Raw genomic sequence first — 14,733 nt, forward strand, 5'->3', positions numbered from 1 at the left:
TTGAACCCTGAGGTCGTTTTTGTTTCTAAAATGAAATTTACACAATTTACATTTATTTTCTTCCTACTCTAAAGGCGGCACTGGAAACTGAGTCTCAGGGTGAAGCACTCTCATTCTTTCTGGGATCACATTTAGAAATGAAGACCCTTGACAGCAAGCCACTGACATGCCCTTTTACTTTCCCTGGATTTAATGAACGTGCCCAAACTGTCACCACCTTGGGAGCCATAATACGTTCCAGTGAGGGACATTCAACCCTGCTCCTCCAGAAGCCTCAAAGCCCCCTTACACAGGTCCCAGCGCCATGACATGCTAAGGTGTTCTTCTGAAAACTAAACCGGGTTTGGAGCAGACAAGCCGCTCTTGAATTCCCCACACTATTCTGAAAGCCCTAAATCAGTTTCAAGCCGAGACAACAAAGCAACTCACAGGAGAAGAGCAGGGCCTGCGTCCAGTTGACACAGCACTCACTTTGTAAAAACACGACATTTCAACCCTGTCCAAAAATTACACTGGAGAGCCAATATGATTCTGACTTTTATTATCAGGTCAGGATAGAGGAAGTACAGGGAGAAGTAGCAGCAAAAGGGTCTGCTGTCCGATCCGGCTTCCACGGGTCCCCAGGCAAGGAGGACGCTTGTGCAGGAGACGGATGACGGCTCAATCCCCGGCCGACTCAGAACAGCACCTGGGGCCTGAAGTGCATCTGCTTGGTGGCGTTGTTCTTCATCCCCATCTTCAGCATCCATTTTGACTTCATCCTTTGGACATACTGCATGTCCCGCTGGCGCACGAGAGCTGCTCCTGGGGTTGGAAAGGGGATAAGAGATGAGGCAAAGGTCTGTGACCTGTGATAAGAGAAAACCCAACTTGGCAGAGGATCAAAGCTAGTTTCAGGTAAGTGGGTTCTTATATTTAAACAAGAGTTATTACCTGGGGTCTCTATCCAATGGGCCTTGGGGGGTTTATTGCATACCAGAACTTCTCTCTATATACATTCTTCTGGGATGAGCCTCTTTAGTTTTCATCATCTGAAAGGTCTATAAGCCCAAAAGGTGAAGCCCCATTGACCAAAAGGGACAGAGAAAGGCAGGCTATAAACCAAGTCAGAGGGACTTCCCTGGTGGCGCAGTGGTTAAGAATCCGCCTGTCAATGCAGGGGACACGGGTTCGATCCCTGGTCCGGGAAGATCCCACATGCCGTGGAACAACTGAGCCCGCGAGCCACAGCTACTGAGCCTGCGCTCTAGAGCCCGCGAGTCACAACTACTGAGCCCGCGTGCCACAACTACTGAGCCTGCCCTCTAGAGCCCGTGCTCCACAAAAAGAGAAGCCACCGCAATGAGAAGCCCACACACCACAACGAAGAGTAGCCTCCGCTCGACGCAACTAGGGAACGCCCGTGCACAGCAACGAAGACCCAAAGCAGCCACAAATTAATTAATTAATTAATTAATTTTAAAAAACCAAGTCAGCTGACAGGGAGCCATAGTGAAGGAACCTACGTGTATATAAACACAGAGCCATTTACAATGGATTCCAGTGCCAAAGCTTTCCAGGCCATCAGAAGGCAGCTCTCGCCCTTCTGTCCAGACTGTTTTCAGTAGACTGACTTTCCCCTTGAAGATCCAAGCATAATGAGCTTCACTCAGCAGACACATCAGAATAGATTTAAATAATTTCATACTGATGATGCTTCAAAGCTTAACAATTTCAGTAGCTTGCTCTAGCTCTCTGAGTGTTACTAAGTTTCCTATGGAAAAATTACAGAAGGAAGAACCGACAGCTGGCCTTTATTATGTGCACGTACTACGTCATACATGCATTAGGACAGTCAACCTGCCCAACTCTACAAGTAGGTCCTATTAATATCATCTCCACTTTATCAGTGAGGAAACAGAGGTTTCAATCAATTAAATTACTCATACTCATTGTATAAGAACCTACAAGTATATCAGGTAAGTCGTGTTTGACTTCACAGCTCAAACTATTGCCACAAGGATATTTAATTCCTCTGTATAACCTCCAGGAGAATTTCAACCTTTGATAATGGCTGAGCAATTATTTTTGTAACTATACCTCCTGAAAAAGGTAATGGTTTATATGAGCTTTAAAATAGTTACTGTGCTAGGGAATGCAAAGCTTTTAAGTCATGGAGCTTTGGGCTTATTGCCATAAATGTCTCAAGTGGTCATAGAAGCCCCCAGAGCCAAGAAGGTAAGTTTCCCCTAGAGAAGACCCACAAGGGCAGAGCGAATGAAAGCACCTCACCCGAGGCCCTTTGTGTAATGCAAGCTCCTGGGCTGGTCCCTGTGGCCCCCATGGACGTACCTGCGCTGCCAGTATATCCCAGGGCTCTGTACTGCTGCAGGACCCGGCCCACGGCCTTCTGATTCTTAGCAACTGCCACAGCTCGTGACAAGCCAAACCGCTGTTTGTAGTATCTCATCAAGGAGCGATGACCCACTCTGGCACCTGTTTTTCAGAAGAACAATATTGAAGCACTGAGTTGGATAGTTTTTCAAGGCAGAGCTATAAAAGCAAAGGCTTTCTGAATCAGAATTTTCACTTTTATCTAGCTGGAAAATGGATGTGCCAGAAGAAACAGTGCTTTAACCTGCTGAAGAAAGATGAAGCTGCATGTTAAACAATGAAAGAAGGAAAACCAAAGAGTAGAGACATTGAAAAACAGAGACAATGGCAAGTCACTGTCAGGTGAAAAATTCAGTATCTGTACTACAATGTGCTTCCCTAGAAATTCACATAGCTGCCCTCAACTAATACAGATAATAGGGTCCTAGGAGGTAAGGAGTTTTAACTTTTTTTTTTAATAGAAAAAAGATTAAGCACAGATAATGGCCCTGATGTTTAGGTCTACAAGCCACAGTCTGAGTCTAGAAGAGACACCAATCCACTTTTCCTTTGCTTAAATTCTCTATTGCAGTGGTTCTCAAACCAGCGATTTTACCCCCAGAGGACACACGGCAATGACTGGAGACATTTCTGGCTGTCACAGCTAGAGGGAGGCTCCTGACACCTAGTGGGTGGGGGCCAGGGATGCGGCTAAACATCGTACAATGCACAGGACAGCCCCCAAGACAAAGAATCATCTGCCCCAAACGTCCACAGTGCTGAGCTGAGAAACCCTGCCCTACTGCTTTCTACATGACAGAAGTCGCCTGGTGAACCGTAATTTTAAAAGATGACTAAGATGAATTCTCTCTCCAGGTTTTACTTACTGAGAAGGATCTGATACAACCATGCCAGTCAATCACGCTTTCAGGAATGAACTCTTTGGACTATCTGCTCTTTTATAGGAAAAGTGTGCTGACCCCTGGATCTCAGCTTCACAGTAGGTGAAAGTGAAGGGGGCGGGCTTCAGTGATGACTCGCTCCAGGCTCCATCAGAGCCCTGGCTCTCGGAAAGTGCTCCTGGGCCACCGGCATGAGATCACCTGAGAGCTTACTAAACCCAGGCTATACTTTCACAAGAATACTAACTAGAACATAAGCAATCAAATACACTCCCAGACAGACATCAACGCATAGAAATTTAACAGCAGCATACACACAAGGCACGGAACAGCTATTTCCACTGAAAATGAATTAAGGAAATACAGCCAGGTAGAACCATGTGTACGGCTGCTATGGAAGTTTTACACTTATATATATAAAATCATTTCTTTCAGAATATTTTGTGCAGAAAGACCATGAACAGAATACTGTTAACTATTGCAGATGGCTATATTCACTTTTAGGATCTAGATTTTTAACTTGCAAGAAAAAATTCTGTCAGGTTATTTCGTTTCAAGTCCCTATACCTGGCAAGCTACCTGGGCAACAGTTCGCTCTCTACACAGATATGGAAAAGTGGTTACTTCCAGTTGACTGATTGGTGATCAGACGCAAGAGATGACAAAAAGAAACTTTCAATTCAAAGATGATGTGGCCTTTGGATACTAATATGGATGAAAAGATGTTTGCCAGGACCTGACTGTTCTGGCAGCAGAAGGGTTAACAAAGCTCCTAAACCACAAGAAATAAGTGAGATACAGCGGATGGAGAAGGACTCACTCTTAAATGGAGGCTCTAGCAGGAAAGCCCAGCACTGCTGATTATGACTTTCTATTTATAACGGAGGTCAGGATGCTCTGAGTTTGCAATGATGATTTCCTCAAAATCATTAAATGATAATGCTGCTGGTCATTAGTACTTAATAAATCGATTTATTTACATTCGTAAGCAGCATTTAGAAATACGTCATTATTGAAGGTTGGCTTTTAAAACATGCTTGAAAAGGTTTCATTAATCAACGCCAAGGTTTCTGACACCTGACAGGAGACCTCTGAACATTCAGGGTCTAAAGTTACTCGTGTCCCGTGGCAACGACAGTGAGCACCTAACACTAAGCACCAAGTACGATGCGCTGCGAACAGCTCAACTGGGAGACCCTCATCCAGGAAAATTCGTTAGAGAACACGGTGCGCCTGTCCATAATAACAGATGGGTAATGTCCAAGTTATGATGAAGCCACAACCGGTCCATCTATCTTTCGCCACAGTAAGAACTGCTTACAAGACTGTCACTCCTAACCTAAAACATGATACAAGCGAACTTCTTTACAAAACAGAAACGGACTCACGGACCTAGAGAACAAACTTACGGTTCTCAAAGGGGAAAGGAAGGAGGTGGGCAAGGGAGAAATTAGGAGTTTGGGACTAGCAGATACAAACTACTGTATATAAAACAACTAAACAACAAGGTCCTACTATATAGCACAGGGAGCTATATTCAGTATACTGTAATAAACCAAAATGGAAAAGAATACAAAAAAGAATATATATATATATATATATATATATATATTAAAAAAACAGAATCACTTGCTGTACACCAGAAACTAACACAAAACTGTAAATCAACTATACTTCAATTAAAAAAAAAGACCGAGGGCTTCCCTGGTGGCACAGTGGTTAAGAATCCGCCTGCCAATGCAGGGGACAAGGGTTCAAGCCCTGGTCTGGGAAGATCCCACATACCGTGGAGCAACTAAGCCCGTGCGCCACAACTGCTAAGCCCATGTGCCACAACCACTGAAGCCTGCGCACCTAGAGCCCGTGCTCCGCAACAAGAGAAGCCACCACAGCAAGAGGCCAGTGCACCGCAACAAAGAGTAGCCCCTGCTCGCCACAACTAGAGAAAGACAGCGTGCAGCAACGAAGACCCAATGCAGCCAAAAATAAATAAATAAATAAACAAATAAATAAATAAATAAATGTATTAAAAAAATTTCCACTCCTACTTAACAAATAGCCTAACACTGGGTGACATTAGACAGGGAAAAAGAAGATATCTCTAACTGTAATTTTCCTAAGAAGATTGATTATGTGCCTCTCGTGGATCCAGCAACAGATTCATCTGGCTAGTCAGCAGCTAACTGGATGTGTTTTCACACCAACTTGCTCCACAGGAACTGAAGAGCAAAGAGGGAAGGAACTGAGCCAGACCACAGGCTTCAAAATAAATGCTCACAGCGCCCTCTACCGGATGCTCTACGTCACTGCCTCTAGATCATCTACTTGACCTGAAGCAACTAGATTTAAGGAATCACAACTACCCGCTGCTTTCGAAACCAGTTTAAAGCAGACTCTGCTAAGTGTAGCTGATTAAGTATCCCTAGGCTCTCCACATTAGAATCCTTCTCAAGTCAGCTTCACGCTAACATCCACGCTGACCCAGTCATATAAATGAGCATAATCAAGGAAGTTTCTGAACGGTAAATTCGTTCAAAGACATAACCAGGTGACTGAATATACTACTGTAATATCACTACACATGTATACAGTGTTTATTCAGAGATTTCCTATTTTCTTGGTTCATTACAAAATCCCCAAGTCAGTACTGAGGCAAACCAATGGACGAAAAACTGTCATGTCTCATTATAACCAAGACTGACTAGAGCATGACTGGTTTTTAAAATGAGATGGTAAAAGTGTATGTAACTGTATAGCTGGAAGAAATTTCCGAATATTGGTAGCTTTGATTCACTAAGAATGCTATGTGCTGTTGCTATTTAAACAAATTCTATTATCAGGTCTCAGCAGCTGGTCATCTGTGAAGAAGACCCAGGAAGGCAGCGAATGCTGTATATTTAGATTTTTCCATTCTTGGCTCTTAATCTTCTCCAGGTCACAGATGCTTTACAGAAACTACAGCCTTTCCCCAGAAAAAGTGCACTTACCCGCGCAGTCAAAAAAAAATCTGTGTGTGGGGATTCCCTCGCGGTCCAGTGCTTAGGACTCCGCGCTTTCACTGCCGAGGTGCGGGTTCGATCCCTGGTCGGGGAACTAAGATCCTGCAAGCCGCTCAGCGTGGCCAAAAAATAAGTTAATTAAAAAAAACAAATGAATAAATAAAATAATAAAAAAAATTTAAAAATCTGTGTGGTCACACAGGTGACTTTATGATGTTACAGCGTTTCCCCAGGAAAATGCACACACTCAGAAAACACTGCACAGCTAGTGACGAACGCTGAGGTAAGGCAGCACCTGGCAGCTGGTCTGGCCTCTCCAGAGTCTAACAGTACAGTATTGCCCAGCACTCCAAGACCAAGCCGCTTACTCACGACTTCCCCGTCTCCCTTAAGAGCGGCCCTGAGGTTATCATCCAGCACTTTAAAACAGCATCACTTGGTAGGTGGACATGTAGCTGTGAGCAAGGACATTCATGCTTTCAAAACCCAAGAAATTGGACCTTCAAGTTAATCTCATGGCATTTTCTTCTTTTTTTTTTTTTAATTAATAGCTACTCTATTTATTTATTTATTTTTAGCTGTGTTGGGTCTTCGTTTCTGTGCGAGGCCTTTCTCTAGCTGCGGCGAGCGGGGGCCACTCTTCATCACGGTGTGCGGGCCTCTCACTATCGTGGCCTCTCTTGTTGCGGAGCACGGGCTCCAGACGCGCAGGCTCAGTAATCGTGGCTCACGGGCCTAGTTGCTCCGCGGCATGTGGGATCTTCCCAGACCAGGGCTCGAACCCGTGTCCCCTGCATTAGCAGGCAGACTCTCAACCACTGCGCCACCAGGGAAGCCCCGGCACTTTCTTCTTTGACTGTATGACGAAGAGGCAGAGCAATCTGCCGCCCGGGACTGCAGGCAAATGCGACTCTCAGCCCCCAAGGCAACATCGCAGCCCAGAGCGGCTCCCCCTGCTCTGCTTTTCCTGCACTGTGCCAGGCCCGGGGAAGCCACCTTGCTTTCCTTTTAAAAGTCACCTCCAACCTGCCAGTCATTCAGTCAACAGACATTTACGTGGCTCCTGTGTGTCTGAGGCACTGCGCGGAGATGCAAGACGCTAGCTTTGTCCTCACAGAAACGGGGAAGAAGGCAAGGCAGGCAACAGGCACAAAGGAGCTAGAGCCACATCATGACAGCTGGGCAGGAGCAGAGGCGACTCTCCTCACTCAGGGTAGGCGCTGAGCTCAGAACGGCCTCCTGGAGCAGGAGGAGGACAGAGGCAGCGCACAGGCAAAGGCCCAGAGGAGGGAAACTGCATGTGGGCAGGAAAAGGAAGAGCACGAGACACCTGCGTGACAAAGTGACCCTGAAGGCAAGGGCTCCCCTTGGGAATTCCAGAGGGAAAAGAAAATAGACTGGTGTTTGTTTTAGAAAGAACCTTCTGGTGGTCAAGTGGAAACCAGATTGGAGATGGCCAGACAGGAAGCTTTCATGGTGACACAGATAAGGAGGAAAAAAAAGAAAAAATATCCAAAAGCCATTTAGGAATTGCAATTAGTCACCATCTGGATGAGGGAGAGGAAGAGCAGATCCTGAGAAGACACCCAGTTTTGGCTTTGGCGAACCTGAGGAAACTCGGTTGCTCTGGGCAAATGTGTTGTCTAGATAGCTAAGGAGTCTTTAAGTTTCAGACGTTTTAAGTCCAGATGAAAATTTCTCTCAAATAGACTATATTTCTAAAATAGGATATGCTCACTGTTGAGCAGAGCTGCTGCAAAATGAAGCCCACGTTCCTAGTGATCCTACTACATGCCAGACGCTGCTGGCAGGGACCATCTCATTCATTTTCTCAAGGTCTACTGTGATCTTAGTCTCCAGTTAAGGAAGGGGAAGCTAATGAAACAAGGGGCTAAATAAATAGTCTTAGAAAAGAAGTCATTAAACTTATTTCTGAGATTCTGCATTAGTATTTTCACCAAGGGAAGATGAGACTAGGTCCTCTGTGATATATTTAGGCCTGTTTTGCTGCTGCGTATTGTATAGGCCACAATATTCTGCTGCATTACAGCTTTCCTACCACTGTAGAAGAATTATATCCTCAAGACAGGTTCTGCCTGCACTTTCCTTTCACTGTCATTGTCTAAAGCTGCCCTTAGCCTTAGAAGGTGATTACTCTGGGTTAAGCAGAGCTCTCTATACCTAAGCCGTGATATTCCAGGTGGAGAGCAGCACCTCAGGGTGGCTTCTTCATGGCAGACGTCTCCACTGGCAATGTGGCTGTTCCTGCTCCCACCATTACTGCAAATCTCCCAGGCAGTGCAGAGGAGTGGGGAAAGGCCTTCACTGACGAGGTCCATGATCCTGAGTAGATTACTCAACCTGTCTAAGCTTCAGTTGGCTCATAAATCAAATAAGGATAATAGAATCTAACTCAAAGGCTTGATGTAAAGATAAAATAATATATCTGCCTGAATGTGCTAACTGCTCAGAAAATACGAGGTATTATTAGGATCTTATTATCTTATCATCCCATTCCCTGTCCTTTTTAAATGCGTCTTCTGTAGCTGTTCCCATTCCTATTAGCTCAGCCTAACACTGTAAACAATACTGCATACTTCTCATATTCGTGGCTTTCCTTCTTCTATTCATATCTGGGACAAAATCCTGCCATTATGAATCCTGTTCCCCAAAGGAGAAGGCAGAATTCAAACTCCAAGCCTCCCCCTACACCCAGAATACGGACAGGAAACCTGGGCGCTGTCAATCAGGTCCACCCATGCCAGACTAACATGTGCAAGTCTGAGCCACCATGGAAACAGGAATCAGTTCAAGGCATAAGAGCAAAGTCAAGTTTAACAAGAAAAACCTGGATGGGGCCAAGAAAACAGGTAATAAACAGAATACAAAAGGTCTGTGTATTGAAAAGAAAGGCAATGACTGATTAAAGCATTATGAATCACAACAAAAGTGAGGAAAACACTGATGCAATTTAAACAAAACAGCCAAGACAGAGCTACGGGGCAACCTTCAGAGTTCACCTCGTCCAGGGGAACACAAACACACACGTGAAGCTGTAGGGTCTCCCCTCGGCGTGGAAGGGAAGCGACGGGAACCCGCCTCCCCGATCATCTCGGCAGCACGAAGCCGCGTGTTCTGGACACGTGCGCTCACCGGACGGGAGAAGCAGCTCCATGGTGTCGTCATCGTACTCCAGGGCCCTTTCTGGGGGCGAGTCCTCAGTCTCGTCGGCGTCCTCCCCTTCCCTGTGACCTGGGTAGCTACTCCTGGAACCATGGAACGGCATTAATACACAGACCAAGACCCCAAATTTAACTAAAAGACATATATTTTATTTGTCAATGTGAAAAACCCACTTGCTACCTAAAGGGGTGGGGGGACAGGGATAAATAGATGCAGAAATTGCCAGCTGAAGGATTTTGGAGGAAAAAACAACTTGTTAGCATTTTTCTGTAGTAAAATTTTTCTGTAGTAAAATACCAATGAACTTAAAATGGACCACAGACTTAAATGTAAAATGCATAAAAATTCCTAGAAGATAACATGGGACAAATTCTAGATGACTTAAGGTTTGCTGACAACTTTTTAGGTACCACACCAAAAGCACAATCCATGAAAGAAAATGGGTAAGATAAACTTCATTCATATTAAAAACTTCTGCTCTGTGAAAAGCAACGTCGAGAGAATTAGAATACATGATACAGACTTGGGAAAAATATTTGCAGAAGACACAACTGATAAAGGACTGTTATCCAAATGTAGGAAGAACCCTTAAAACTCAACAATAAGGGCTCCCCTGGTGGCGCAGTGGTTAAGAATCCGCCTGCCAATGCAGGGCACACGGGTTTGATCCCTGGTCCGGGAAGATCCCACATGCCACGGAGCAACTAAGCCCATGCGCCACAACTACTGAGCCTGCGCTCTAGAGACCACGAGCCACAGCTACTGAAGCCTGTGCGCCTAGAGCCCGTGCTCCGCAACAAGAGAAGCCACCGCAATGAGAAGCCCGCGCACCACAACAGAGTATCCCCCGCTCGTCGCAACTAGAGGAAGCCTGCGCGCAATGAAGACCAACGCAGCCAAAAATAAAAAAAAAAAAAACTCAACAGTAAGAAAATAAACAACCCGATTAAAAAATGAGCCAAAGACCTTAATAGATTCCTCACTAAGAAGATATACACATGGCAGATAAGCATGTAAAGAGATGCTCCACTTCATATGTCATCAGGGAAATGCAAATTAAAACAGTGAGATACTACCACACACCTATCAGAATGGCCAAAATCCAGTACACTGACAAGACCAAATGCTGGTGAAGCTGTGAATCAATAGGAACTCTCACTCAGTGATACTGGAAATGCCAAAGGGTACGACCACTGTGGAAGACAGTTCGGAAGGTTCTGGCAAAACTGAACACACTCTTACCATAGGATCCAGCAACTGTGCTGCCTGGTATTCACCCAAAGGAGCTGAAACTTATGTCCACACAAAAACCTACAAATGGAGGTTTACAGCAGTTTGATTCACAACTGCTAAAACATGTGAACAACCAAGATGTACTTCAGTAAGTAAACAAACTATGGTACATCCAGACAGTGGAATATTTTTGGAATTAACCAAAAAGAAATGAGCTATCAAACCAGAAGACATGGAGGAACCTTATATGCACATTACTAAGTGAAAGAAGCCAGTCTGAAAAGGCTACATACCGTATGATTCTAACTATACTATGTTTTGGAAAATCTATAGTGACATTAAAGATGCCAGGGGTTGGGGTGCAGGAGAGTGATGAACGGCAGAGAACACAGAGGATTTGTAGGTCAGGGAAACTACTCTGTATGATACTTTAATGGCGGATACATGTCATTATATGTACATTTGTCCAGACTCATAGCCTGGACAACACCAAAAGCGAACCCTAAACTACGGACTTTGAGTAATAATTGACGGGTCAATATAGGTTCACCAACTGTAACAAATGTACCCCTGGGGGACGCTGATAACGAGGGAGGCTGTGCACCTGTGTGGTGAGGAGTCTATAAGAAATCGCTGCACCTTCCGCTCACTTTTGCTGTGAGCCTAAAATTGGTTTTTAAAGAGTGAGCAAATGGCCTATAACTGAATTCCTTCCCCTAGTATTTGATTCTCTTTAGGAAGGTTGCAAACCAGAAAGTAAGAGGAAGAGAATGGAGACTGGGGATGCGGCTCTTGGTAATTTAACAATTAGAAAAACACGTTTTAGAAGAGAACTCTAGGCCAGTAGAACTCTGTAAGGTTGAAATTTTCTTTCTGGGTTCAACTATGTTGCTACCAGTCACATGTGCTTTGAAATGTAAGCAGTGCAACTGAAAACTTCAATATTTAAATTTTTAGATCAATTTTTAATTACAGAGTCATGTGAGCACCCCTAGTATTTATCATACTGCACACTGTGTTTCTAGAAATATTCACAAATACACATAAAAAATAATTCGAGAAATGCACACTAAAATGTGAATAGTAAGGCAGATAACCCAATAGAAAAACACACAAAAGACTTGATCAGACACTTCACAAGAAATGAGCTAGCTGGCCAATTAGTATGCAAAGGGTTCTCAACTACATCAGTCCTCATCAGGGAAATGCAAATTAAAACCACAATGGATACCCCTACAGAGCCACCAAAGTGGCTATAATGAAAAACTCTCTGTCAGGACAAGTGAGAAATGAGGAGTCAGGAGAAAAATGCAAAAGGACAACTTAAAAGACCAGGACTTTCCTGAACACCTGTATTAGGTGGACTTGGCACACCTGGCATGGTCATTACACACACCTGCTCGCAGAGCACACCTGTGCTAGGTCACAGGCACACTGACACCAAGAACCAGCTGTTCCAGAATTCCTAGCATGGATTCGTTGCAGGATGTATGGAATAGTCAAGATTCTAGGTAAAGGTGGAATAATTTCACCAACAAGTGATTGGGACAGGCCTGGTGCAGCCACCAGCTCAAGCCCCTTAGGAGACAGCCTGTGATTCAAGGGCTCTTAGGGAAACCAAGGTGTGAAGCCTAACTTCCCTGCCTCTGTTCCTGAGGTAACTGGCAAAACTGAACTTCTGACCGTGGAAACCACAATAAGCAAAAACAAGTTTTCAGACCACACAAACTGACAGTTTGGGCCTGAGATCTTCTCTTGGTCAGATATGTGTGTTTAACTCTGTGATACTCAGTTTCTCATCTACAGAATGAGAGGAAATAACTACCTCCTAAAAAAGTGTGCTAAGAGGTATGAAGAATACGACACTGGACAGAGCCAGACGCAGACAGTTATCAGGTAGGGGCACATGCAAATCCAATGCAAATGTGATCAGCTGGCTTCGCTCGATACTACAAACCAGACTTACCTAAAATCATAGAAGTCTGCAAATTCCAAAAGAGCATCGCCATCTGTGAAGAGCTTGCAGTGACTCCTGTCATTCATGTGAGCCTGCACAGCGTCTGTGGAGTAGAACGACTTACCCCTCTCGTTGCACCACAAGCAAATCTTCCCCACACCAACCTTCTCTCCTGGAAAAATAAGTTGAGAAAAAAATATGAAAGCAGCTTTTTGCAGCCAGATTAGAGCTCACTGTCTATGCCCACAATTCAAAAAACAGCCGTCAGGTTTCTGATTTTCACAAAATCGGCCGGTCATTCAATCCAAGACTGAGGAGAAGCCCCAAACTAACGCCCCCCAATAATGTGGTATTTTGTCATTAAAAAAAAAAAAACGACTGAACTTACCCAAATATTTAATCAGTCCCTTAAGATCTGAAAGATACTCTACATCAGGAATGAAGAAGCTGTGGACTTTAGTCATATGAGCCACATTCTTCGTGAGGGAGCTCGAATGATGGGGACAAAATAAGCAGTCCGTGACGGGGATGGCACCAAGCGGGGTGCTGCCTCCAGCCGCTTCCTCCTCTGCCTCCTCCTCCTCCTCCTCCTCCTCCGTGGCCTCAGCATCCTCACATTCCAGTTCCTCATCGGAATCGATATCCTCCCAGTCTGCAAGCCAGAGATTTGAAACACGAAGTTAGCTGAAGATCTCAAAGTCAGCCAGTCGCCCACCACACACCGGTCGGCATGGCTAAGGAATGCCTTCATCTTTCTTTTTCAGCGCACAGTAAACCCCTTGAAGGAAGCACGTGCTCCTTTCCTATGCACATATGAACGCATGCAATCAGTGTCAGTGGGATGAGGGGAAAATAGCTCATTAAGTCAAGAAGCCTAGGTTGCTGGCTCCAGCCTCACACTGCAAGTTAGCTAGCTGATTCCGAGCACCTCAAACTCAGAGCAAAGCCATCACGACCAGAAACCCAATGGAATTAAACATTCTGCAGCACATGGTGTGAGGGTACTATGTTCTCCTTTTGCATATGTTAACAATCTCCTTCTTCAACAGAGAAGGCATCCCTTCATTCTACAAATATTTACCAAGTAACTATTCCCCCCACCCCCCGTTAAGGTTTCAGTCCCTGAATCGACAGCAGTGAACTAAACACACAAAACGCCCTGTGGGGGTGCTGGCCACACCAGCCACTTCAGAAACCAAGGAAACAGCCTCACGCATCACCTTCACCTGAAAACGGACACCTCCCCCCTCCAACCTCAAAGATAAACTGGAAGCTTGAGGACCAGCCCCGTCCCCCGCCCCGCCCCCCAGACAGGCCCCCACCATCTGCATCCAGGTCCTCCTCACTCTCCTCCTCCCCGTCCCGTTCGGCCAACTTCTTCGCCTGCTGTTCAAACCACTGCAGCCGGGGAGGTTTCTCGGCCGGGTCTCGCTGCTGAGTCCCACGTCCTCCAGCGGCCACGGTCACGGGACTCCGGGACTCCGCCTCGGGCGCTGGGGCCGCCTCCTTGGGAGACGTGGACGGCTGAGCCTTGATGACCTGCTGGATGGCCGCGTTCACCGCATCCTTGTCCACACTGTCCACGCCCAGCCCTTTCTCCAAGTTCTTCTCATTCAGGATCGCCACTTGCCGACTCACCGCCTGCTTCTCCAGCTCCACGTGCCGCCGGGACCTCAGATGGTTTTCGTAGGCCTTGAAGGAGGCAAACTTCTTACTGCAGACGCTGCAGTAGGTGGCCGCGCCCTTGCTCTCCGGCTCCGCCAGGGCCCGCTGCGCCCGCACCCGCTCCTGGAAGCCCTCGGCGCCGACCGGGGCCATGCCGGCCACTTTGCGCCTCAGGTTGTAGCGGTGCCAGTCCGTCTTGTAGTGGGCCCGCTGCGCCTCCGCGTCGTCCAACAGCGCCCGGCAGGTGTTGCAGGTGTAGGTCGCCATCGCCAGCCGGGAAATAAGAGGCGAACCGAGGCAGCAGTCTAGCGACCACTGAGTGCCCTGACCCCACCAGACACCCAGATCGTAGGCCTCAAGGCCCACGAAGAACCACACTGCGAGCTGACTTCCGGACTGGATCGAATTATTCCCGGCCGGACAGGAAGTCCCGCCTCCCGAC

The 14,733-nt window shown here is 46.1% G+C and overlaps 1 protein-coding gene across 2 annotated transcripts; it reads right to left on the reverse strand.

Moving 5' to 3' along the window:
• Window positions 1-524: 524 nt before the first annotated feature.
• On the reverse strand, window positions 525-14,733 carry ZNF622 (zinc finger protein 622). 2 transcript variants are annotated; one of them, XM_059916140.1, is made up of 6 exons: window positions 13,949-14,727; window positions 13,015-13,278; window positions 12,636-12,798; window positions 9,407-9,519; window positions 2,332-2,475; window positions 525-804 (listed from the first exon to the last, which is right to left on the reverse strand). In XM_059916140.1, the coding sequence occupies exons 1-6, from the start codon at window positions 14,556-14,558 to the stop codon at window positions 677-679; spliced, it is 1,422 nt and encodes a 473-aa protein (XP_059772123.1). In that variant the 5' UTR covers window positions 14,559-14,727; the 3' UTR covers window positions 525-676. The 2 variants fall into 2 exon arrangements, with proteins under 2 accessions (XP_059772123.1, XP_059772124.1); XM_059916141.1 differs by lacking the exon at window positions 2,332-2,475 and having other exon boundaries at window positions 13,949-14,733.

The sequence above is a fragment of the Balaenoptera ricei genome, chromosome 3 (genome assembly GCF_028023285.1).
Source record: "Balaenoptera ricei isolate mBalRic1 chromosome 3, mBalRic1.hap2, whole genome shotgun sequence".
In the NCBI taxonomy this organism is placed as follows: domain Eukaryota; kingdom Metazoa; phylum Chordata; class Mammalia; order Artiodactyla; family Balaenopteridae; genus Balaenoptera; species Balaenoptera ricei.

What these genes read in the sequence shown, in the direction of transcription:
- ZNF622 (XM_059916140.1), bottom strand. Translation starts at nt 14,558, where the DNA reads ATGGCGACCTACACCTGCAACACCTGCCGGGCGCTGTTGGACGACGCG. An exon ending in GGAGGACCTGGATGCAGATG is followed by an intron (nt 13,279 to 13,948) that starts GTGGGGGCCTGT and finishes TCTGGCTTGCAG; the next exon opens with ACTGGGAGGATATCGATTCC. An exon ending in GCAGACTTCTATGATTTTAG is followed by an intron (nt 9,520 to 12,635) that starts GTAAGTCTGGTT and finishes CCATGGTTCCAG; the next exon opens with GAGTAGCTACCCAGGTCACA.